Source organism: Glycine max, chromosome 18, assembly GCF_000004515.6.
Source record: "Glycine max cultivar Williams 82 chromosome 18, Glycine_max_v4.0, whole genome shotgun sequence".
In the NCBI taxonomy this organism is placed as follows: Eukaryota; Viridiplantae; Streptophyta; class Magnoliopsida; order Fabales; family Fabaceae; genus Glycine; species Glycine max.
Window position 1 is genome coordinate 8232588 of NC_038254.2, and position 23166 is coordinate 8255753.

At 35.6% G+C, this 23166-nt stretch overlaps 1 protein-coding gene, 1 non-coding gene and 1 pseudogene across 2 annotated transcripts; all 3 read right to left on the reverse strand.

Annotated features, from left to right (window-relative positions):
- Positions 1-1744: 1744 nt before the first annotated feature.
- On the reverse strand, positions 1745-8633 carry LOC106796859 (disease resistance protein RPM1-like; annotated as a pseudogene).
- LOC113000281 (small nucleolar RNA Z159/U59) lies at positions 4409-4495 on the reverse strand. The gene has a single exon (XR_003265572.1). It is a non-coding gene; the product is annotated as a small nucleolar RNA Z159/U59 (small nucleolar RNA).
- Positions 8634-20062: 11429 nt separating the features above from the next.
- LOC100798997 (disease resistance protein RPM1) lies at positions 20063-22914 on the reverse strand. Its single transcript, XM_003551517.3, has one exon. The coding sequence runs from the start codon at positions 22868-22870 to the stop codon at positions 20099-20101; it is 2772 nt and encodes a 923-aa protein (XP_003551565.1). The 5' UTR covers positions 22871-22914; the 3' UTR covers positions 20063-20098.
- Positions 22915-23166: the final 252 nt, after the last annotated feature.

Here is a 23166-nt window from a genome sequence, read left to right on the forward strand (position 1 = left end):
TTGTAAAAAGGAGATTCATGCCACCAGTTTGACCATGTAAGTTTTATGAATCCTATTGTTCTACACGTTAGTTAATTCCGAGTAGATGATCACTAACAATTAATTGAATATGAATCAAAGTGATTAATTCTAATTAATATAAATGAGAAAACTATAAAACAATACAATTAACATGAATAACATCGAAGATCTCAATTAAATATGGAATTAGAGCACATGGGTACAACTATATCATAATATGATCTCTAGGAATTTAGTCAACCAAGGTCACAATATAGCCAAACATCATAGAAAATAGCATTGAGAATGAAAGAGATCAAAATCCTTTATAGAATATGATCTCAATTGTTCCCCATGCAGTTATAAAACTCCAAAAACCCTTTTGAAAAGTAATTAAAGGCTAGCCTTAAAAATGTATCCAAAATTATCATATGTGATAATTTGTAAGTGAATAACAATGTAAAACTGTCTTACACTGACATTGTAATTTATTTTTCATAATGTTTTAAGTTTAATAATTATGCATTGGAAGTATAACATTTCTTACTCTGTCAACCATTTAAAAATTACCATTGATATAACTTCTACGATAGTTAATGACTATTGTAAAGGTAAGAATACTTTTTATATATGATAATTTATGAGTGAATAACAATGTGTAATTGCTTTGTATTATAAGTGCATAGCCTAATTTTTCTTAAAAAAATTCCGCTTACCTTGCTCATTTTGAAAAAATTTGGATCAAAACTGAACATTTAAAAGTTTGGATACAAAAGTTGCTGAAGCACTATGCTAAGAAGATTAAAATGCTAAGCCAAAATCCAATATGTCTTGTTATAGTACGAGTTCAACCTTAAGATATACAACCCAAATTTTCACTCCAATTCAAGTTCTAGAAGCATAATTGAAAACTGAAATTACTATTTACTATTGTAATTGAAGGTGAATTTCATAACTCAAAAATTCTATTCCCCAGTTGAAAATCCTAAATCTTTATTTAGAATTTCTCAATTAGGGCAATCATTTGGTTCAAGAATATCTAAATTTTCCTAATTTGTTAATATTTATTCCTAGTATCTCCAATCTTGTTGCATTATATCCTAAATTCAATCCTTATTTCAATTTCCTAGTTGTCAGTAGGAATCTACAATCAACGTACTATAAGTGATCAAATACCAATTCATAAAGATATTAAATTAAAACAAAGACAAACAATAAATTTAAAAGAAAAACTTGAATCATAGATAAGAATTCAAATGACATAAAGTTAACAAAAATTTAAAGCATTTTGGAAAAGGGGAAACAAGAGAAAAAGAAGAAGGAAGAAGCTAGCTTAGAAAATGAATATTTTGAATCTTGCACTTTGATGCCTCAAATCCACATCTCCACCATTTCAAGGGCCGCAGAAGAGAGAACTTGAGGGAATATATTCTTCAGTTTTGCAGTTGCCAATAATTGTCTGCATGTGTAGGAACACTATTTACAGTTTCTTCATACTGTGTTGGCGTTTATAACGCTAAAATGGGCGTTATAACACTTAAAAAACCATAAGATTGGAACACGGAAAACATTGGAACACCTCTTACTATCTTCCCTGGCATACTTCAAAGCATTAAAATTAACACAATCTAATCTATTAAAAAACCACATTATTGGGCTTCAATCATAATGGAACATGAATGTCATTCAACAAAGTTATTAATGTGAAAAAGACAAACCTTCTATTTTCAAAGATGGATGCATCTTAGTGATGACTTCTGCCGAATATATGCAAAGGTTCTTCAGCATCCCTGCTCCAAATACCTACATGGGGCACATCTTGGATGATCCAGTAGTCTTGTCCTCCATCAGGAGCAATGCGCTGCTCAAATCCAGTTGGCATGTCCACAATATAGAGATCTTTAAGCTTCTCCAAGTGTTGAATTCCAGAGGGTACTGTTTTGAGTTGGGAGAGGTCTCGTAAAACAATTTCTTCCAAAGAACACAGTGCTCCTCTGTCGATAAGGATGGACTTCAACTTATCCAAACATATGACGTGCAGTGTCTTTACTTTTTGAAACCATCCACGTTCAAAATGCAAAGTTTGACCTTCATAAGCATTGTGAGCGAAACAGAGGAACATTAACCTTGGCATATCTTTTAGTGATTTCAATGCGTCATTAGTCAACTTGGAGCCTGCCAAATACAGTTGCACTAGATTTTGGAACTATGAAATCCAATTTGGCAACCTTGTTAACGTCCCACGTAGGACAAGCTTCCTAAGTGTAGACATAGGTGACATAAGGTACAAGTCAATTACTTCACTCTCATCAGCTGCACCAATAGCTAGTTTCTCCAAGAGTGGCATATCATTTATTAAGGAACACAAAGTCTTTAGGTGTTTTCCCCTAAAGTTTACCACCATCAGATTCCTTAACTGCTTTAGCTTTTCTACCTCTCTAAAGACCACTCCATCATCATCTATAGTCACTGTAGGTATCTCATGTAAGGATGTCATGCCTCCAATATCCTTCCATTGAATTGAACACGTAGAATCAGCCAGAAGATGACGTAGCATTTTAAGCCTACTAATCTCCAAATTCTGGAGCTTACCAATGGATTTTGGTAGAATTTCTATCCCTGTATTGCGAAAGCTTAAATACTTCAAGTGGCATGAATTCCCCAAATTTTGAGGAACATAACTTAATCCAGTACCTTCAGTAGCATGTAATTTGTAGGGATCTTGTTTACCAAGTGTTCAGATAATTTTTCATATTTTCCTGTGGTGATAAGAATTGACCGAATGGGTGAGCTTCTTATACTTTCACATAAATCATCGGTTGCAATTGTCAGGTGTCAGACAATCCCACTTGACATAGATTGATCATGTCTGCCAATATACTGACAAAACCCTGTATCCTGGATTTTTTTAAGTATCATGTCATGTATTAAGTCATGAACGTGACACCTTTTAACTTTGCCATCAATTCTAAGTGAGGATACTTGTACCAAACTTCTACCGACCAACCCTGATAAATATTGTTGGGCAACTTCTTCCAAAGTTTTTCCAGTTTCATGTTTGACAAACCCTTCTGCTATCCAATGTCCAATCAATCTATCAGATCTAACTTCATAGTCCTCCGGATACATTCCGAAATATAATAAGCAGGATCTGACATTGCTCGGCAAATCTTCATAACTTAAACCTAAAATTTTTGTTATACTCACTACTACAAAAATAGCGTTTTACATCGGTGGAAAACGATTTTCAAAGACGGTGGACGACTGTCTTTGAAAGTAGTGTCGTTGAATGCGAAACCTTCTACGACGGTCATAAAAGGACCGTCTTAGAAACACGTCATAAAGCAAATTGTTACTTAGCTAGCAACGACGTAGAAAACACTAGTTTCTACATCGGTTAGTCTACGATCGATGTAGAAACCTGTGTTTTCTACGTCGTTGCTGTCGTAAGCAACGACTTAGAATGAGCATAGCCAACGTCGGTTAATTTACAATCGATGTAGAAACCTGTGTTTTCAGCTTATTCATTTGCCTCAGATCTTGAGCCAAGTTTCCAAATAAACAAGTATCATAATTTCAAAAGCCAAAACTCTTTAGATAATAGGAGAGAAAATACTAAAAAGTAAGTCATACATCCATATGAGACTAAGGATGATACATCCAATGAAACAAGATTTACCAAAGCATCTTAAGTTAAATCTAATATTGGAAATACTGACATTTCATTGAAAGCTCAGGTTAAGTGTATAGATATACCTTCTCACGGTGCCCTTTCCCCCAGTTCTAACTAAACCAGCCATCTTTATCAACTTTTCCCGATTCATTTGGGTAAAGGCAAAGAAGAAAAACATAAATTTCACCCTAAGCAATAGAACCATACAAAGATCCCAAAATTAATGGTAATTAACTTGAGAGGAAATATACGACAAAAAAAGATGAAAAAAGACAAATAATCAAACAGTCTACATTGTATAATTGAAGCATACATAACACAAATTCTACTGGAACAACATAAGTAATTTTATATGAACTTTTCATAGTAGCACCTATAAAAACTTAAATGCACATGCAAATTCATAACAAAGAATATATATGTTGCTTATTCCATATTGAAGCCAAAAAATTAGATTTTAAAAGATGTCATGCTACCCATCAAAACAGGACTCGACTCTTAGGCTTGGACACTGTGAATTCAACTATAGTACTATACTAGATCATATCAATATGAAGGTGACAACCATGAGATAAATAAAGCCCATGTGAGTGTTGCACAAAATCCCTATTCTAGAAAGGATAACAACTACATCTTACATCAAACGAAAATGCATTAAGAAAATAAAATTACAACATTCGATCTAAAGAAAAATCAACAAAGTAGCATATATAATACAAAAGGATCTTATACAAGGCCTCCTCAGTTCAGGTCTCCAATATATTTTCCGCATGGAAACAACTCAGAAGAACGAAAGTTTTATTTTTGTTCATCCTTGGAGGCAATGTGAAAAGTTAACAGGGTGACAACACAGAGTTAAATAAAGCCCACATGTGTGTTGCACTAAATCCATTTTAGGGGAGCAAATGAAAAAGAATGACTAAGACCCCCAACAAGAGTATATATAGTTGTGGCACCATAGAATTTACTCATCAAGGAAAAGAAAAAAAATATAGTTAAAAAAACAAGACACCTCCCAGGTCATTGAGCTACTGCACTTGTAAAAATGGACAAGGAAACTTACCACTAAAATTCCCTCTAGAAGAGATGATTTAAGCTGGCAGACTTCATTACAAATTATGGAATTGGTTGATTCATTCCTGGCTGTACTTTCTGCTAGAAATCTTTGTAGATCCCTGTAAGAAATGAGGTTATTCAACTTATTGGGAGTTAAACCATTCACTATAGCAGGAACTTTGCAAATAACATTGGAGAAAATGAAATTAACATTGGAGATCTATATTTCTGCATTCAAACATAAAACAACATATTTAGCACCCTCCCTTAAAAAATGCTTCTTTGAAATTATTTATGATTAATTCAAATTAATCAAAGTATCTTAATGTTATTACCCGTCAAACCATAAGACACATAAAATCCAAGCAAACTTAATTACCTTTGACACTTTTGGCCACTACATGCATATATGATATATAAGTTCAAATTTAAATTCAACTTTTATCCATATAAAGATGTAATAATTAAGCACTACTGTTGATGTGACTGAATCAAATTGAGTACAAGTATGGAATCAACAATAAGCTTAATTGGAGCTTGACTATAATGCTTTAATAATATTGCTTTTTGCTTACAAAAATAACAATAAGCTTAATTTTAGCTTGAAACTTATTCACACAAAGGCTATAACTTAGAAGACGGGATAAAAAGAGTGAGAAGAAAAACAAAATTAGCATTTTAAATTCCAGAGGTTATTGTAATATGTTAGAGAGGGGAAATAGAAAAGAATAAAAAGAGAAAGGGGAAATAGATTTAATAAGACAAGAAAAGAAAACCAAGAATTCCTCTAATAAATAAATAAATAACTTCCATTAAAAATAAATAAATAAATAAACGTTATTTCTCGATGCGTTCCATGTGATGTTCTAACGTTATTTCTCTCAATAGCCATACGCGAATCAAGCATGGATTGAAATAACTCAAAACCTAAAAGTGGCTACCTATTGCAAGAAAGTAATGCAAATGAAGTGGCAAAAATTTATGCACATCATGATAGATGCTGATTTTCTTTGGATTATTCACTCTCAATCCGAATGAATAGGGTGTATTTGAGGAGTACAACATCATTGCTTAATCAATAAATATATATATATATATATATATCTATATATATATATATATATATATATATATATATATATATATATATATATATAGATTAAATTTGAAAATTATCCTGAAACAATTAAAATTTTGGAATTTTAAAGCTTAATCAATATATATTTTTTCAAATATACTCTAATCTAATACATCATTGCTAGTGCGGTAAGTATAAGAATTAAGTTATTTAATAAGGATAAATTCCATAAATTATCAAAGTAAAGTTTTAATTTTAATTAAAAAATAGTATAAAAAATTATCTAATAACTATATCTAATTTTTGTTCATTACCATAACTATAGACTCGAGTTCCTAGATCTCTAGACTTTTAGCGCAGTAATCCAAACATTTTGTAGTTCTGTAAGTATGATTATATTTTAAAGTCTAATTGTCCAAGTTACTTTAAAATGGCAATCTCAAATCCCTAATTAACAGAGTATACGGTACAAAAAACAACATTAATAAACAAAATGCCAGCTATAACCTATGTAGAAAATCAGCTCCAACAAAAGATTCCTATATAATAACTAAAAATTAACAATTCTAACCTAGTTACAATAATTTAAAATAAAATAGTAATGACAAGTTAATAGAAAGTGCCTTCCCTTTTCTATATTTATTCTCAGCTATAACAGAATAAACAAACAAATGAAAGGGAATTCACATGCTGAGGAGTAATGCCTGGCACGTACCAATTACAGATGTCAATAAATAAAGATACTTACGGTTGCAGGCATTCTTGCTTGTGATTTAGCCTCCAATGGATTATTTGACAATTTCCAGAGCTGCAAACCACTTACAGCTCAAATTTTGAGAAATAATCTTATGGTCAAACATAATATTTTCCCCAACAATCATGTAATAGAAGAAAATTTATAAAAGAGCAGATACATGAGTTGTTTAATATAGGATATAATATACACTGTCTCCCCTCTTCTCTCTTCCAATTCGGAAAACAAGATTTAGTCGTTCCACTTCATTTCCATTAGTTAAAGTCTTGAAAACTCTTAAACAAAATGTCATGGAGAAATCAACTCCTAAGGAAGTGTATTCTTCATTTGGTGGCATGGTAATGGTGTAAAACTTCAATCTAATTAGCAGCCATGTATCCTTATTCCCAAGGCAGATATTGTGATGAGTATTCAAAGCATGCTTCCACACAATTAATTTAAGTACACAAAATGGGAGAAAGAAAAATAGATTTGAAGCTAAAGTAAGTTAAAAGAATTGCCAATATCTAACAATTTTTGCACCTGGAGCAGCGAGTTCTGGCTGGAGCAGAGCACCTAGCACACACATACACATTGTAGAGTAACAACCAACAGATCCTCCAATCTCTCTTTCCATTCACGATCAGACACTAAATTCTTTTCAAGAATGCCCACCAAATCTCCAGGAAAATCACCCAAGTCAGAATCAACTTCTTCCTTTAGTTTTTCAAACATAACTCTGATTGCCGCCATGACTTCCTGCAATATTTGATTTTGGGAGAAAAGAAGTGTCGAAATATTTTTTTTAGGTATTTTTAAAATTAATGAACAGTGACATGAAAGTTGAATAAGTTACCTCCATGTGGCCAAAGGCATGATGTTTCCAGATTGGAAATGGTCTAACTCCTTGAAGGATTCCACCGCGGCGGGTTTCGGTGCTCGGATTCCGGCGCGGGGGCGCGGCCTGGGTGAACTGAGTTGATGCTGTCTCGATGATGACGATGATGCGGGAGTTGTCGCGGAGGTCAGTTTGCGGCGAGTGGAAGGGGTCGCCGTTATCGGAGAGCAAGGAGGAAGGAGAGGTGAGTGGGGCACCATTGTTTCTTCTCTCTCCCCAGCTCTCTATGACGGCAACTAAATTGGAAGAGTTAGGGTATAGAAAAAGTAAGATATAGGGTTTTTAAGCTAATCCACTTATAACATGTCACATCATCATAGAGAGAGAAAAATACATGTTTTCAAAGACGGTCTTTTAAAACCGCTATGGTAAAACATTTTTTAAGCTGGTTTTCAGAGACCCGTCTTTAAAAAGTTATAAGTATTTACGAAAATGCCACTACTTTAGTTACTACATCATTTTTCATACAACCGACGTAAAAATGGTGTTGTAGAAAGCCTCTTTTCTAGTAGTGACTATTTAACTCAGAATTCCTCTCCAACTGATCTAAACTAAGATTTTCACTAAACTGTTTCCATTCGGGTGCACTTTCATCTTTTTGAGACAAAAGACCACCAATGGCCACAATTGCTAGAGGTAAACCTTTACACTTTCTAACAATGTCAAGAGACATATCTTCCAATTCTTCTGGACAATCTCCATAGGAACTATACTGAAATGCCTTCTTACTGAACAATTTCAAAGATTCTTCTTCACTTAAAGGTTCTTATAGCTTAAGCACCTCCACGAATGAAGATTTCATACAAAATTCTGCAACCTTTTCATCCCTGGTTGTGATTAGTATCCTACTTCCATTTTTATCATCAACTACAGCAGATTCAATGTGATCCCAAAATTTTTCATTCCCTATGTCATGAAACAAGACAACATACCTCTTATTGCACAAGCGGTTTCTGACTTCTTTTGTCAATGACTTGATGGTAGAAACATCCTTGGGAGGGTCCTCCTTTTTTTCTTTGCAAAGCTCATCCGACATACGTCTCAGCAATCCTTTTGCAGAGTAGGATTGAGACACTGTGATCAATGCATGGCACTCGAAATTGTTACGCATCTGGTCAAAAACATTCTTGGCCACATTTGGTCCACAGGGCAGAGCTATGAATTCAGTAAAACAACTTAGCATGAAAGTAATCATTGTAACAAAGGCTATTCAAAATCATTTTTACTTCTTCATCCAAATTGCAAATGCAATCAGAACCTTCTACCGCACAAGCTAAACATCAACAGTATTAAAACTTGGTAATACTGTAATAGTTCAGTAGAATATATATATAGATCCAGCTGCCTTTTAGAGAAAAAAAACAATATAATGATTGAGAAAAAGAAAATGAAAGCAAAACTCTTATGAGGAGGGTAATTCATATTTGTCCATGCTGTACATTTTAGTTACATTCTAACTTTTTCCAATATAAGAAAAGTGATACAAGCTGGAAATCTAAACCTGGTTTTGAGGACCAGGAGCCTCCAAAGATAGGGAAAAAGGAATTCAGGAAAGGATAATTCTCATTGCCTCGCTTGCTTTGTTACATGTCTTATTTATACTAATCCTGAATAACAGAATGTTTCTCTTTTTGTGCCTAGAAAATATTACAGGATCAGATTTGTTATGCTTGTCTCCTACTGCCCAACAAGCCTCAAGCAAGGATGATTGCACTGCTAATTCCTGATTCACCCTCAAACATAGTCTCGGAGGTAAGCTGGCTTTGCTACTCTTCTTTTGGGCTTGACTTCACTTTGCTTGTTTGTTGCTGATTGCACCTTTGTTGCTGCTTGCACCCCTGTGGTGGTTGTGTGTTCTGCTTCCCTATCATCCTATGGCCCTTGGAGAATCACCTTGTCCTCAAGGTGATAGTCTTGGCGAAGCTGGTCCCAGTCCTCCCAAGAAGTTTCATCTGGGGATAATCCATGCCATTGTATAACACATCCCAAGAAGCTGGAGTTGCTGATGTCGAACGATAATCAAGAATTGCTGCCGGAAAAATGATGGGTTGATGATTGGTGAATTGGGTAGGTAACGCAGCTATCTTATCATCATCAGGAGTTCCAAGAAATGGTTTGAGCATTGAGCAATGAAAAACTGGGTGTATCTTAGCTCCCTCTGGAAGTTGCAAGCGATAAGCCACCTTGCCAATTCGTTCTATGATTTTGAATGGCCCATAGAATCGTTTGGCTAGTTTGCCAGAAATTGTCTGCGAATCCTTTGCTGTGGTTTGGCGGTAAGGGTGTAGCTTGAGTAAGACCCACTCGTCAGGTTCATAGCTGACATCACGTCTCTTGCTGTCGGCCTGCATCTTCATGGATTCCCGAGCTTTGAGCAATTTCTTGTGAATGGCCAGAAAGATTTCCTCTCAAGACAGTAACATATGATCCACAACATCAATTTGTGAGGACCCCGGGATGTATTCGGGAAAGTTAAAAGGCTTCCGGCCGAAGGTGTTCTCATAATGAGTGGTGCCAGTGGCTGTATCCCATGAGGTATTATGGGACCATTCTGCCCATGGAAGAAACTTCCCCCACGATGCTGGCCGGCGGTGCACGAATGCTCGCAGATATTGCTCAATAACTTGATTCAGAACTTCCGTTTGGCCGTCACTCTATACTCAATTTGAAAAGTTCTTGCCAGAACTTGCTGATAAATAAAGGATCCCTGTTGGAGACCAAACTTCGGGGAACACCATGAATTTTGACAACCATATCGGTGAACAGGGCTACAACAGAATGGGTCATGTTAGCTTGCGGCAATATACCCAAGTGCACTCCTTTGGAAAATCGATCGACGACCACCAGGATAACGGTGTTGCCGTGAAACGGTGATAGTCCGTGGATAAAATCGAGCGAAAGATCCTCCTAGGGTCGATATGGCACCAGCAGGGGGCACAACAGACTAGCTATCTTCTTCGTTTCATACTTAGTACATTGGCAATCAATACATTTGGCCAAGAACTGGGTGACGTCATCCCTCAGTCCTACCCAGTAGAAGTTTTCAGAGACATGGGCGAGGGTCTTTGCTACGCCGACATGGCCGCAAGTGGGAGTGGCATGGAATTTGGTGAGCAATGTGGGAATTAATAGGAGATCCCGAGGGAGCCAAATTCGGCCACGGTGCAAAATCAAATTGCTGGAAATGGACAATTTAGGGTGTGTTGCCAGGGAAGAGAGGATTTCATGCCGGCATTGGGTGTACCCTGGATCATTTTCCAATTGACGGCATAGCTCATCCATGAAGGTCAAACAAGGAGCAGAAAAGAGCATGGAGAAAGAGGGGCCAAGTTCTGGCAAGAGTGAAAAGGCATCTGTGGCCTAGTTATGGGTGCCAGAGCGATATTGAATCTCATAATTATACCCCATTAGCCTGGTCAGGTACATGTGCTGTTCAGGAGTTTGTATCACCTAAGTAAGAAGCTCTTTAAGGCTATGATAGTCGGTGACAATGGTAAACCTGTGGCCAAGCAAGTATTGACGCCACTTCTTGACGGTGGTAGTAATCGTGAACAGTTCTCGGACGTATGTAGATGAACGGAGAAGCTTCGCGCTAAATGGTTTGCTGAAAAAAGCTATGGGGTGCCCTTGCTGGGAAAGGACCGCACCCATATCAACTACTGAGGCATCTATTTCGACCGTAAATGGAAATTGGAAGTCCAATAAGACCAATACCGGAGTTGTGGATAAGGCACATTTGGGGTGGTCAAAAGCTACTTGTGCCTCCTCTGTCCACTAAAAAGGGTCGATGGTAGTGTCCTTGACTAGTAGTGCTACTATGGTCGCATAGCCTCTGATAAACCTGCGATAAAAACCAGCAAGGCCCAAGAAGCTCCTCAGCGCCTTAGTGGTTCTAGGAATGGGCCACTGCTGAATGGCAACGACCTTGGTGCTAGAGGCTCCACACCCTTATTCGAAAACAAGTGTCCCAAGTATTCGACTTGAGATTAAGCAAAGAAGCATTTAGAAAATTTGAGAACAAATTGGTTGGCAATCAGTATCTGAAAAGCAATCTCAAGATGTCGTAGATGATCATCGAAAGAGCCACTATAGATGAGAATATCATCGAAGAAAACGATGATGAAGTGGCAGAGGTAAGGACGAAAAATCATGTTCAAGGTTTCCTAGAATGAAGATGGGGTGTTACATAACCCGAATGGCATCACCTTAAACTTGTAATGGTCGTGGTGGGTCTGAAATGCCATTTTTTGGGATATCATCAGGGTGCATACGAATTTGGTGATACCCCTGTAAGAGGTCCAACTTCGAGAAGCACCTAGCACCACCCAACTCATCCAAGAGTTCATCAATTGTGGGTATCGGGAACCTATCACGCACTGTAAGAGCATTCAATGCTCTATAATCCACACAAAACCGCCATGAGTCGTCATGTTTCTTCACCAACGAAACCGATGATGAAAACAGACTGGTGCTAGGTTGGATTAAGCCTTGTTGCAGCATTGTGTCTACTTGGCTCTCAATCTTGTGTTTCTGATAATGCGGGTAACGATAGGGCCTAATGTTAACTGGTGCCGCCTGAGGGAGAAGGTGGATGTGATGATCAGTGTCTCAAGGTGGCGGTAATGAATGAGGAGCCTGAAACAGAGCCTTATACTTGGTGAGTAAGGCTCTAATTGCCTCAGGTAGCTCATCTGGACATGGAGGGGCCGAAGTCGAGAGCAAAGTGATGTGATAATAAAGGCTATCGCCGTGCTTACGGCAAAGGTGGAAAAATTGTGGAGGTGAGAGCACACTCAGGGAAGCATCAATATCCCCCTGTAACTGCACCAGTTTGCCATTGTAGAAGAATTGCATCGATAGGGCGTTATAATCGGTTAGGACAGGACCTAATGATTTGAGCCATTGAACACCGAGTACCACATTGGCTCCAAAATTTGGCAAGACATGCAGGTCAACGACGAACGTCGTAGCCTGAATTGAAATGGAGACAGCTCTGCAAACACTGTTACAATCCAATTGTTGGCCATTACCGACCATAACCCGTAGGGGAGTGGTGTGTGTGGGAGAGAGACCCAACTGCGCAACTAGCTAATGTTGGATGAAGTTATGAGTGCTTCCTCCATCCACTAGAAGCACTACGTTGTGACCGGAGATGGTGGCTACAAAATGCAGCGTTTTAGGGGCCAAGTGTCCCGCCAAAGAGTTAAGGCTTAGTTGGGCCGGGTATGGTTCCAGTTTAGTGAGTGAGGTAACGGGTGAGGTTATATCGGGGTCAGGTGTGGGTAGGGTTATAATAGGTGGTTCTGTGGGTTCTTCCTCTTCTACAATGAAGAGAAATACCCTAGAGGCACAGTGGTGACCAAATTGATACAAGCTGGAAATCTAAACCTGGTTTCGAGGACCAGAAGCCTCCAAAGACAGGGAAAAAGGAATTCAGGAAAGGATAATTCTCATTGCCTTGCTTGCTTTGTTACATGTCTTATTTATACTAATCCTGAATAACAGAATTTTTCTCTTTTTGTGCCTAGAAAATATTACAGGATCAGATTTGTTATGCTTGTCTCCTACTGCCCGACAAGCCTCAAGCAAGGATGATTGCACTGCTAATTCCTAATTCACCCTCAAACATAGTCTCGGAGGTAAGTTGGCTTTGCTACTCTTCTTTTGGCATGGGCTTGACTTCACTTTGCTTGTTTGTTGCTGATTGCACCTTTGTTGTTGCTTGCACCCCTGTGGTGGTTGTGTGTTCTGCTTCCCTATCAAAAAGCAATAGAAATCTTCCAGGTACACCCAAGAGGGAATAATTTAACAGCATATATAGAAGAATTCTGTGCAAAATGCATTTCTAGAGAACTCATATTTGTAGGACCATTTCCTGAATCCTGACATTACACATTTATACCAAAAGCTCGAGCTTTTATTAATATTACAACACACAACCGTGTGAACATTTACCTAAAAAACCCAGAACTTCAAAGAACATTTGTATTTCACACAAAACTTTGTGGAAATCGTGCTTATGATCTTCAGAAAATTTGACTCACCAAAATTCACCAGATCAGTCCAGAATAAAAACATTCCCACAGGAAATACTGAAAATTAACACAATAGGATTTAATCCAAATTCATACAACAAAATGGTCATAAAAATTTCTAAAAGGTTTATTTACTCATTTGATCCTATAGTTACAAAAAAATTTCCTTTTAGCTCCTATACTTAAAAACATCCATTTTTAGTCTAAACACATACTATTTTTAATCCATTTTATTTCTCACTGAAAGGGACTAGAAGTAATCAAAATGATATGTGTAGGGATTAAAAAATTAAAATAGTAATGTAGAAATTAAAAGAGATATTTGTAAGTATAGAAATTAAAAGAGTAAATTTTATAATTATAAAGACAAATGAATATTTAAATCTTTCCAAAAATTTTATAGTATACTACTAACCCATGTATGGGTAGAAAACATAGAATACTCCATCCAAAGTGAACACCAATCACTTTTTTCAACATGAGTGTACCATCTAAGCTTCACAATGGTATAAACATCACATTTCCTATATCAAAATAGCATATATGATAACTTAAGAATTAAGATTCTTTCAAGCTCAGATCAAAACACCAAAAATCAGAACAGAGCCAAATTTCTCCATGCATGACCAGGGAATGCAACCGCACATATATATTACCACTTGCATCCATGGATTTGAACATAAGCCACCAAATTTAGAAACACATCCAGCACCCCAAAAATGAAATGGAAACATAGTAACAATAACAAAGAATAAAAAAAACTACAATAACGAAGAATAATTAAGACCAAATTCTTATGCCCTAGCTAGGATTTTGTAGTGGGGGAACCAAAATCCTAGTTCTTCAAACTTCAAACATGTTCAAACAGTAGCAAACCAAGTATATTTTCCTTCATTTCCCTAGCTCAAAATATGGAGTGATGTACTCACTCCCCTCCCCTGTCTAGGCTCTTAAGTTGATGATGAATTAATTAATTGGTGCCTTCTCCTCTAATAGTCACTCCCGGTCTCTTCCAAAATCACAAGGAAATCGTTAGTTTGATTCACAAGGGGCGTAACATGTCTCTAGATGAAGCAATGCTAACGTGGGGCACGTGTTGGATCTTCCAATGATCTTGTCCTCCATTGGAAGCAATGCTCTTATCAAATTCAGTTGACATATTCCAGACAATGAAAACTTCAAGTTTCTGTAAGTATTGAATACCAGAGGGTACAGTCAGGAGTTGGGTGTTTTCCTTTAAACGAAGCTTTCCCAAAGAATGTAGTGTGAGGGAAAGAGAGTGTTTAAGATTTGAAAGAATGGAGGAGTCAAAGAATGAAGTGGTTAGTTTGGGAATTTCATAGAAGCAAACACTCTCTGTTTGAGGAATCCTTAGCCAGTGTATGTCAAAGAAGGTGAGAGACAAGGATGTTGGGGTGGAGGAATTGGTTGGTGGCAAACTTCAACAACTTTCACACCTTTTGCTTGCTCCATAGCTAATTAACAACTTAGTCTTCCAATTCCAAGCAATCTATGTATAAAGATAAATCATTTATGTCTTTTCATTTAATATTATAATTGGATGACTTGCAGAATTCCACACCTGTTCTTCTCGGTGACTAAGAATTTTTTTTTTACCAAAATGGAACAATTTCTTTCATTAATTACCAAAATGGATAAATTTTTTAAGAAAATTACATAAATGGGTAAGTCGTCTTTTGAAAGATAACTTAAGATACGAAGAAATCATACTTCATAGCAGGATTTCACTTTTTCATTTTTTTTTATTTTTTTACACAAATTTTGGCAGCTAAAAAACCATCACAAATTGTTTCATCAGTAAAAAGGCAGACAAATCTCCCATTTTGTGCCAGATAAAAAAACTGCCATTAATTGCTTCATAAGTAAAAAACAGACAAATTTCTCATTTTCTGGTGGTCGAAGAAGCAATTTGTGGTGGTGTTTTAGCTGCTAAAAGGGAAAAAGGAAACAGAGAATGTGCTTAAGATGGATTATATCATTTATATTCCACTAACTTCTCGGACCTCCTCAATATCAAATGCCAAAATTACATATAAAAAAAGGAGAATAATGTGACTTTAAAACCAGTAACTGCGGTTGAGGAGAATGAGCATATGTTCCGTCTTAACACGTTTCTTATTCTTATGTTATACAGAACTTTGCAAATGAAAATTTGAAGATGCAAATTGAGAAGCTGGAAAGAAAACACAAGACAGAGATTAATACCATGAAGCAGTACAGTACAAAGAGCAAATTACTGGAGTCTGCACTGCAACCACCACTGTATAGAGAGGATTTTGATGTGCCGCATAATGCAACTTCCTCCAATACGTATGATGATCAGGCATCAAGAGCAGATTTTGGAGCAATATATTAGGAGCATTACTAATTCAACTGTTGTTAGTATTATTATCAATTTGATAGCAGAGAGACTGCGCATATGATAAAACTCAACAATTTGTCTGGCATCAGATCCTACTTGGATCAACGGGAATTCCTAAATGCCACTTTCTTTTTTGTATTCCTAGAAATTTGTTGTATTTTTTTCCCATGTTGTGGTCATCCAAACACTAGTTATAGAACTGCAACAATTGTGATCATTCATGTTGTGTACTGATATAATAGGAAAATTCATAGTTGTACCATTGCATTCTTGTTCTTTACCCCTAATTTTTCCTTGGTAAATAAATCTCCTTAGAGTGTGCTTGGATGGAGGAATTTAAAATTCTGAGAAATTTTAAATTCTAAAAATTTCAAATACTTCAATTGAAATTTTTTTATTTTCAAAATTTTATGTTTGGATAAAAAAAAGTTAAAACTATGAGAGTGAAAAAAAATGAATGAAAAAAAAAGATATAATTGGTGTGCTAGTTATACGTGTTTCTCTACGCTCAGACCCGATCGATATTTCACAATCTCATACGGTGTTTCTTGAAAAAGACTGTGAGAAGAGAATTTCAATTTTTCACCTTTTAGAAGAAAATTGAAATTCTAAATTTTTAGTTGTTTAAAATTCTGTTTTAAAATTCCAAAATTTTAAATTCTTCACAAAAAAAATCCAAACAATGAATTCTAGATTACAGAAATTCAAATTCTCTGATAAATTACTTTCCTTAGTTAAAATTCTCTATCCAAACACACTCTTAGTGTTTTCATTTCAGATTTCTTCTTTTATTCCCAAAACCAGAAATGCAAATGCTACATGTTGCCATCGTTGTATGTCCAATATGTTTGTTATACCTCATGTGCAAAATATGATAGGCTTGCATAGGGACAAGTGTACCTTACGCAATAATAGTACCCAAATAACGAGTTGTATTTTCAATTAGTCAAATTTATTAAATTAACAGTTGAAGTAATTAAAAAGATAGTTTAAATATTTTTACGGCTTTGGTTTTATTAGAAAACAAATATATGAATATAAAGAAAGGGTTCGGTGATGATAAGAGTAACCAGGGGTTATGACTTACTAGCACTAATTTTCCCTCAATCATAGTTGTAATAAAATTCTTTCTCCGGTTAATTACTAATTCACAAAATCAACTAAAGTCTATGATCAAGGTTAGAAGATGCTTCTTGCCTTAAATCAATACTCCAATCATCATGGATCTATCAATTTAAGTCAAAAGAAAATCAATTATAGAAAAGATTAATTAAAGATTAACTAATTTATCGAAGATTACCCAAAGAGTTTGATCATGCAATTCGACATAAAACATTCTCTACCTAAATCTACCAATTACATGCAAATGATTAGTATTATGCAATTGATTAAGTATCAAAATGACTGGTTTCAAATAAACAGTAAAAACAAGAGAATTAATTAACATAAAATCAATGAGAAATTTCATTAAAAATGAGGAGAAAGGTACAAATGAACAGTTACATAATAATCCGGACTAGGAGGACTAGCTACTCATGATTAGAACAACACTAACAATCCTAGATAAAATAAACATAAACATACCAATAAGCAGGAACAATGATCATAATCCATTCTAGCGATGTTGTTTAACTTCTTCAGGTCTTAAAAGCCCTCAAGGTTGTCTTAAATTCATAAAAGATAAGAATGAAACTCAAAATAATTGAAAAATGATTTTTACACAGTCTAGAAATCTATATATAGCTTCCTAAAGATATTTGCTCGAAAAGAAGCACTACAACCGTGGCTAGCTGAAGCCTTGAACCATTATAGATTGACTATGACCCTCTTGATTTATCATAATCGTGGTCAATTTACCACGGCTATTGTTGGATCTTGACACTGTTTGGGAGGACGGTTATCACTTTATTGTGATCATGCTGATTACTACGACCGTGATCAATGTACCACGATAGTAATCAAGTTATGTAAAATTCTTAAATCTTCATAAATTTGTACAATTTGCTACTCTTTCACTCAGTTGAGTGGTTATACTTCTGGAATACCAAACTAGTGTCCAAATGTGAATTCTATCAAGAAAATGCATACAAAATAACACAAAAGTTTGTAGAAAATATCAGTCAGAAAGTGATTTATCAATAACTTGTAACTGTCTCATCTTAGAAAACATTGTTGTGTTGTTTTATGAGAGTTAAAATATGTTTGTGATCAAAAAGAGTTTTGAAGTTTTCAAACATCAAGGATTAAAAGGAAAAAAAAAAGAGTGAATAAACAAAAAATCTAGGCAAGTAAATTGAATATTCTAAAATTCAATAAAATTTTCAAATTTTTTGAAAGTAAAAAAAAAACCTTACTTTTTTGTCCTGCTATTTATTTATTTAGCATTGGTCCTCTATTAATAAACAATTTAATTTAGTACTTTAATTTTCAAAATGGTGCAATTTGACCCCTTAATAAACTTCTTGTTCTCACTGTTTTTTCAAAAAAAAAAATCAAATTTAATAAACAATTTAATTTGTTCCTTTGTTTGATTGAATCTCATCCGACTATTAATACACAACGTCAAGTGAATTTGGACCGAAGAGACCAAATTGAATCGATTTGGAATTAAGCAATCAAATTAAAGATTTTATTATAAGGAGGACAAAATTGAATAAAATAAATAATGAATGAGACAAAAAGATAAAATTAAGCCTTGAAAAATTTATCTTACTCCAGATAAGTGGTATATAAATTGAGTTTAATAATATATATTGAACCATTAAATTTTTTTGAAAAATATGGGATCAAACCTGAACATAAAAGTTTGGGTACTAAAATTGCTGAAGCACTATGCCAAGAGGATTAAAGTGCTAAGCCAAACTCAAACATGTCTTGTTACAGGACGAGTTCACCCCAAGCTTAACATGTACAACCCAAATTTTCACTCCAATTCAAGTTCTAGAAGCATAACTGGAAACTGAATTTATTATTTACTATTGTAATTGAAGGTGAATATATCTTAACTCAAAAACTCTTTTTCTGCAATTGAAAATTCTAAATCTTTAGAATTTCTCAATTAGGGCAATCATTAGGTTCAAGAATATCTAAATTATCATAATTGTTGATATTTATTCCTACAAAATCTCCAACCTTGTTGCATTATATCTTAAACTTAATCCTTATTTCAATTTCACAGTTGTCGATAGGAATATACGATCAACGCACTATAAGTGACCAAATGCCAATTTATAAAGGCATTAAATTAAAACAAAGACAAATAATCAATTTAAAAGAAATGAACTTAAATTATAGATAAGAATTCAAATTGCATCAAGTTAACAAAAATTTAAGTACACATTTTTGAAAAAAGGGAAACAAGAGAAAGAGAAGAAGGAAGCTTAAAAATTATTTTGATGAATCTTGCAGTTTGATTGCTCAAATCCACTCATCCACCATTTCATGGGCCACAAAAGAAAGAACTTGAGGGAATCTTGAGTTTTCCAGTTGTCAAAAATTGTCTGCCTTTGTAGGAACACTATTTTCAGCTTCTTCGTATTGTGTTGGTGTTAATAACGCTAAAATGGGCGTAATAATTAACACTCAAAAAACCACAAGATTGGAACGTCGGAAACATTGGAATTGGAACACCTCTTACAATCTTCCCTCAATGCTTTCCTAAAATTCATGGTTGTACAAAGTGGGTCAAACTTCAAAGCATAAAAATTAAGAACATTTAACACAATCTAATTTATGAAAAAAATCCACATTAATTATTGGGCTTCAATCGTAATGGAACTTTAAAAACCCACAACATTTACACAAAATATATGCTTACGACCCTATAAAAACACCAAGTTAATTTCTTCTTAAAATGATACAATGAAATTGTTCAAGTATTTATCAACATGGAAATAAAAAAATCAATCCAGTTGAGGTCAACATCTACCAATTCTGAGCACAATAATAGAAAGGATTATAATGGTGAGAATCTTATAATGAAGAAACGTTAACTTTGGTTGGTGTAGGCATATACTTGTTAGATAATTCTATCCCTAACTTCTAAGTGAGATGTTGTAGAGAAAGAAAAATGAAGCAAATACTAGATGAGAAAATGAGGCAAAAGTAATTATTTTAGGAATTAGATAATGGTTGCATTTTTTATTGAAGAAAAGAAAAAGGCCACGAATGTCATTCTACAAAGTTATAGATGTGAAAAAGACGCACCTTCTTTTTTCAAATTTGGACGCATCTTAGTGATGACTAGCTTCTGCCGAATATATGCAAAGGTTCTTCAGCATCCTCACTCCAAATACGTACATGGGGCACATCTTGGATGATCCAGTGGTCTTGTCCTCCATCAGGAGCAATGCGCTGCTCAAATTCAGTTGGCATGTCCTCAATATAGAGATCTTGAAGTTTCTCCAAGTGTTGAATTCCAGAGGGTACTGTTTTGAGTTGGGAGAGTTTTCGTAAAGAAAATACTTCCAAAGAACACAGTGCTCCTCTGTCGATAAGGATGCACTTCAGTTGATCCAAAAATCCGAGTTGCAGTTGCTTTAGTTTCTGAAACCCTCCACTTTGAAAATTCAAAGTTTCACCTTCATAAGCATTGTCTCTTAAAACGAGGAACAACAACCTTGGCATATTTTTTAGTGATTTTAATGCATCATTAGTCAACCTGGAGCCGCCCAAATACAGTTGCACAAGATTTGGGAACTGTGAAATCCAATTTGGCAACCTTGTTAACTTCCCAAATAGGACAAGCTTCCTAAGTGTAGACATAGGTGACGTAATGTACAAGTCAATTACTTCACTCTCATCAGCTGTATAAAATGTACCAATCTTTAGTTTCACCAAGAGTCGCATCTCATTTATCAAGGAACACAAAGTCTCTTTGTGTTTTTCCGTAAAATTTCCCACTGTCAGTTCCCTTAACTGCTTTAGCTTTCCAACCTCTCTAATGACCACTCCATCATCATCTATTTTCACCGGAGGTATCTCTTGTAGGGATGTCATGCCTCCAATATTCTTCCATAGAATTGAACCCATGATCATATCATAAGCCAGAAGATGACGTAGCTTTTTAAGCTTACCAATCTCCTCTGGCATCTCAGACACACCTGTGTCTCTTATATCCAAGGTCTCCAAATTCTGGAGCTTACCAATGGATTTTGGTGGACTTTCTATCCCTGTATACCGGAAGCTTAAATACTTCAAGTGGCATAGATTCCCCAAATTTTCAGGAACATAACGTAAACCAGAACCTTCAAAGTCAAGTACCTTCAATAGCATGTAATTTGTAGGGATTTTGTTTACTAAGTGTTCAGATACTTCTTCATCTTCTCCTGTGCTAATAAAAATTGACCGAGTGGGTGAGCTTCCTATACTTCCACTAAAATCATCGGTTGCAATTGTCAGGCGTCGAACAATCTTACTTGATACAGATTGATCTGGCCCATCAATATACTGACAAAACATTGTATCCTTGACTTTCCTAAGTATCATGTCGTGAATTAAATCATGAACTTGACACCTTTTAACTTTGCCATCACTTCTAAATGAGGATACTTGCTCCAAACTTCTACGGACCAACCCTGATAAATATTGTTGCCCAACTTCTTCCAATGTTTTTCCGGTTTCATGTTTGACAAACCCTTCAGCTATCCACTGTCTAATCAATCTATCAGATTTAACTTCATAGTCCTCCGGATACATTCCGAAATACAATAGACATGATCTGAGATTGATAGGCAAATCATCATAACTTAAACCTAAAATTTTTGTTATGCTATTTAACTCAGAATTCCTCTCCAAGTCTAAACTTAGATCTCCACTAAACTGTTCCCATTCAGGTGCACTTTCATCTTTTTGAGACAAAAGACCACCAATGGCCACTATTGCTAGAGGTAAACCTTTACACTTTCTGACAATTTCAAGAGATATATCTTTAAGTTCTTCTGGACAATCTCCATCGGAACTATACTGAAATGCCTTCTTACAGAACAATTTCAAAGATTCTTTTTCAGTTAAAGGTTCTTCTAGCTTAAGCACCTCAACAAATGATGATTTCCTACAATATTCTGCAACCTTCTCATCCCTGGTTGTGATTAATATCCTACTTCCATTTTTATTATCAATTACAGCAGATTCAATGTGATCCCAAAATTTTCCATTCCATACGTCATCAAAAAGGACAACATACCTCTTGTTCCGCAAGCGGTTTCTGACTTCTTCTGTCAACGACTCGATGGTAGAAACATCCTTGGGAGGGTCCTCCTTTTTTTCTTTGCAAAGCTCATTCAACATATGCCTCAGCAATCCTTCAGCAGAGAAGGATTGAGAAACTGTGATCAACGCATGGCAATCGAAATTGTTACGCACCTGGTCAAAAACTTGCTTGGCAAGAGTGGTTTTTCCCACCCCTGCAATTCCCACCACAGAGATGACAGTGCGTTTTTCTCTTCCCTTTGTCAACCAATTTTTCAATATACCTCTAGGGCCATCAAGCCCCACAACCTCATCTTCCTCAATAAAGAGAGGATCCCTTCTAAGTTTCTGCCATGTGATATCTTGATTTCCTCTAGAATTGGTTTGTCTTTGCTCTAAAGGAAAATGGCTTTGGAAACCATCTCTTTCAGCACGAACAAGGGATTTAACATCCTGAATCTTATATGCACTTTGAAGGCGAAGGATTTGAGTTTTGATGAAGTCAACAGCCTCACATAGTAAAGTTGCACATCGAGGATCATCAGGCTGCTTATCCTCACAGGAGATGTTATATTCATCGATGACATCTTCCATGCGAAAAGCTGCTTCTCTCAGCTGCATCACCCTTTCTTTTATTCTATGACGCCTTCCATCATCTTCTTCAGCTTCAGTCACTTTATCAGCATCATTGATGAAATCTTGAAAGCTTTCAAGTTCATCTGTAATGTCTCTAACTTCTTTTGGGATATCTCTCAGCATTTTGACAGCTTCCAATATTTTTGGAAGCGCATGCTGACCAGCCAAGGACACTGCAGTTTCTGCCATTTTAGTCTTGCTAGCTAGCTCTGTTTTTTTTTTTGGTTTGTTGTTAGTGCAAAACTTGATGTTCTTCAACATTATATATATAGCCATGTCCGTAGTAAGAGGAGGACAATTGATTAGTGTTTAATATTCTTTGATTCAGCAAGTTGGATGTATTGTTAATTTATAAAGTAGTTATTTATTCCAATGTATTGAAATATTCCATTCTGGTTGAACCAATTAATACGACCAGCGCTAGTTGGATGTATCATCCACTTGTCTTTAAAACACATGCTAGATATGACCAGTGCTAGTTTCAG